The sequence below is a fragment of the Priapulus caudatus genome, unplaced genomic scaffold, assembly GCF_000485595.1.
Source record: "Priapulus caudatus unplaced genomic scaffold, Priapulus_caudatus-5.0.1 Scaffold6372, whole genome shotgun sequence".
NCBI classification, from domain to species: Eukaryota; Metazoa; Priapulida; class Priapulimorpha; order Priapulimorphida; family Priapulidae; genus Priapulus; species Priapulus caudatus.
Window position 1 is genome coordinate 1,567 of NW_014583433.1, and position 3,489 is coordinate 5,055.

Here is a 3,489-nt window from a genome sequence, read left to right on the forward strand (position 1 = left end):
GGCAACCGTGTGCTCGCCCGGCTCCGAGAACACGCCGGACGCCATGGGGGCCATCGTCGCGAGGTCGGAGGAGTTGCCGGGGAAATCCCAGACGAAGACGATGTCAGGAGTTGTCATCAGAATTCCTGGTAGGGAAGAAAGAGAGAGAGAGAGAGTGTGTACGTGTTCAGTCACGATATAAAAATCCCAACTGTTTGTCATCAAGAACACCTAGCAGGGACGAGAGAGAGAAAGAGAGAGAGAGAGAGAGAGAGAGAGAACTAGTGCTTCGTTAGTATAGGATTAGAGAACCCTTGCATGACTCCTGTACACGTATTCAGCCTGTATGATGAAGTGTGGCAGACAGTACGTGTAGCACATGTGTTCAACTAAATGTTCATGCACTCACCAAATCAACCAAACACACGCACACACGCACGCACGCACGCACGCACACAAACAAATAAGTATAATTTAAAAACGCCTCAAAACACATGCAAGGAACACGTACACGCACATACACATGCGCACGTAAGCACAGACACACACGCACAGAGAGAGCGAGGACACGCACGCACGCACGCACGCACACACACACACACACACGCACTCACGCACACACACAACTGTTCACTCACCGTCTAGTTTTGCGACGAACACGCTCCGCCTGCGAGCGACGACGTCCCCGACCGCCTCCACCGTCACGCCGTCAAACCTGCGCAGAACAGCCACCACTCCCGCCTCCGTCAGCGACGACACACCGTTGGACGCGCGCACGCTCACGCGCCGCTCCCCGACCTCCGCGAAGGTCACCACCGCGGCGGCGCCACCGTCGCCCACCACGATCTCGCCGTCCGCCTCGAAGACGAAACTCACGTTGGTTCCCGCGGCGACGGCGGCGACGACGCGCGTGGGGGCGCCGGCGGGCGAGTGTGAGGGCGCCACCAGTGCGAGGCCGGCGACGGGGTCCTGGACGAGGACGCCTCCCGCGACGCGTGCCGTCACGCGCCCGAGCGAATTCGCCGCCGTCACCGCCGCCGCGTACGCGCCCGCGCGCTCGTACACGACCCGCGCCGTCTCCGATCGCCCGTCGCCCCCGACGACGACCACGTCGCCCCCGGCGACCTCCCACGCAAACTCCACCCCCGTGCCGTCGCGCAGGGCGGCGGTCAGCGCCACCTGGGAGCCGCGGACGACGACGCGCGGCGCGGCGGTAACAGCGAGGCCCGAGATCGGACGCTGCACGTCGACGACGACGAAGTCCGCGCGCGCCTCGCCGAGCGCGTTCGACGCTAGCGCCCCCACGCGGTGGACCCCGACGGCGGGGAACGCGTGCACGAGCGTCGCCGACGTCTCGGCGAGTCGCCGTAGCGACGGCGACGCGGCGTCGGCGACGTACCAGGCGACGCGCTTGAAGGCGGAGTCCTGCTGGAGGTGGAGGGTGAGGCGGGCGAGGGAGCCGGCGGCAACCGCGCGATCGCCGCGCACCTCCGCGCCGCGCAGCTTCCGCATGACGGTCAGCGCGTGACGCGCCTCCTCCTCCGCCTCCTCCGCCGCCGCCGCCGCAGCCTCTTCCGCCGCACTGCTGCTGTTGTGCGGGTTTAACGGGCCCTCGGTGGTGTTGTACGACTTCTTGGCAACGTTGGACGCACCCTCGGCAGCGGCGGCAACGTTGTACGCGCTATCGGCAACGTTGTACGCGCGGGCGGTGATGTTGTACACGCCCTCGGCATCATACTCGTGTTCGACGCTCACGTGCAGTCGGCAGCCGACGCCGTAACTCGTCGTCGTGGCGACGCGCCGCCCCGCATCCTTGCCCGCATCCTCCCCCGCGTCGTCCCGGAGGCTGGCGTCGCTCCGCCGGCCGTCGCCGAAGTCGAGAGAGAGGCGCGTCGTCCGCCGAGACGTCGTGTAGAGAGAGAGTCGCAGGACGGCGGCGTCGGGCAGACGCACGAGGTGATCCGCCGGCGAGTCGATGGTCAGGTCGGAGAGACGCGAGGCCACGGCCACCTGCGTACAAAGGTCAGAGTGACTATAGTAATGGTCATGATTAGTAATGAGTAATCCGAGAGATGGGAGGCCACGGCCACCTGCGTACAAAGGTCGGAGCGACTAGTAAATGGTTATGGTTAGTAATGAATGGTCGGAGAGACGGGAGGCCACGGCCACCTGCGTACAAAGGTCAGAATCCTGAGAGCCTATCAGATGCGCGAGCGTTCGCAAACGCGTGGACAACTTTTTGCGGCAGGTTTACTTTCACACACTTAATTTTCTGCTTCTTTATTTTATCTGCTGAGAACGCGATCTAACCGGGAGCGTTTCCACGGAAACCTCGCAAACGCGCAGAGAAATCGACGGCGGGTTTTCTTTCGCGCACTTAATTTTCTACTTTTTTATTTTACGTTAATTTTTTCTACTTTTTTGGGGGGCGCTTCATTTTCCACTTTATTTTACTTTTACTACATTTTAGTATTTTTTATTTTTAATGCTCGTTTTTAGATACTGGGTTACTTACGATGTTGAAGTCTTGCTCTACGCTGCCATAGCTGTTATAAACGCGCAGCCGCACAACTGACAGTCCAACCTCGGTAAATGTGTGCTTCTGCAATAAGAAAAACACGTTTCCGTGGTTAAACGAGATGGCATAAACATATATTCTTTCCACGAACATACATAACATGGCTATTTAAATGTAAATACTATAAAAATCTACTCGAGTCAAATCTCAGCCTATCTACTCGAGTCAAATCTCAGCCTATCTACTCGAGTCAAATCTCAACCTATCTACTCGAGTCAAATCTCAGCCTATCTACTCAAGTCAAATCCCAGCCTATCGTTCGATTCGCGGCCCCCGAGACACCCGTCCCCGCGTCTCGTCTCACGACCCCTCGACCCCGATGCCGTCTCACCTGCTCGTTGACGAGGCACGCGAGGCCGCGGCACTCCTCACGATCGCTCCTCTGCACCAGCAGCGCACGACCTCCTCCCTCCTCCTCCTCCTCCTCCTCCTCCTCCTCCTCCTCCTCCGCCACACTGAACCGCCAGTGGAACGTCACGTTCACCCCCGTCGCGACGGACGCTCGCAGCCGCGCCTCTCTCCCGGCGAACACAAGGATACGACGCGCGTCGTCCACGGTAACGGTCTCCATGGTAACGGTCTCCGCGGGGATGCACGACGGGTGGTCGCCCGCCGTGGCGTCGGACAGCTCCAGCAGCAGTGTAGAGGGCGCCGGTGGTAGCACGCGGACGAGCGTCCATGCCTCCGCTCGCGACACGCCGTTGCTGGCGATGACGCCTACAGGAGGAAGAGGAGAAATCAATCATCAATACGTAGATCAATATCGTTACTGAGAAAGATGAAAAAGCAATCATCAATACGTAGATCAATATCGTTACTGAGGAAGATGAAAAATCAATCATCAATACGTAGATCAATATCGTTATTGAGGAAGATGAAAAATCAATCGTCGATACGGAGATCAATATCATTACTGAGGAAGAGAAAAATCA

The 3,489-nt window shown here is 58.9% G+C and overlaps 1 protein-coding gene across 1 annotated transcript in view; it reads right to left on the reverse strand.

The window, feature by feature from the left end:
- Nucleotides 1–3,274, reverse strand: part of LOC106820078 — a gene marked incomplete at both ends in the record, with an annotated part of 4,465 nt that extends 1,191 nt beyond the window's left edge. Inside the window, 4 exons of the mRNA XM_014824639.1 lie at nucleotides 618–837; nucleotides 925–1,989; nucleotides 2,495–2,581; nucleotides 2,889–3,274. Of these exons, the coding sequence (XP_014680125.1) occupies nucleotides 618–837; nucleotides 925–1,989; nucleotides 2,495–2,581; nucleotides 2,889–3,274 (1,758 nt within the window). The remainder of the gene's footprint in view (nucleotides 1–617; nucleotides 838–924; nucleotides 1,990–2,494; nucleotides 2,582–2,888) is intronic.
- Nucleotides 3,275–3,489: the final 215 nt, after the last annotated feature.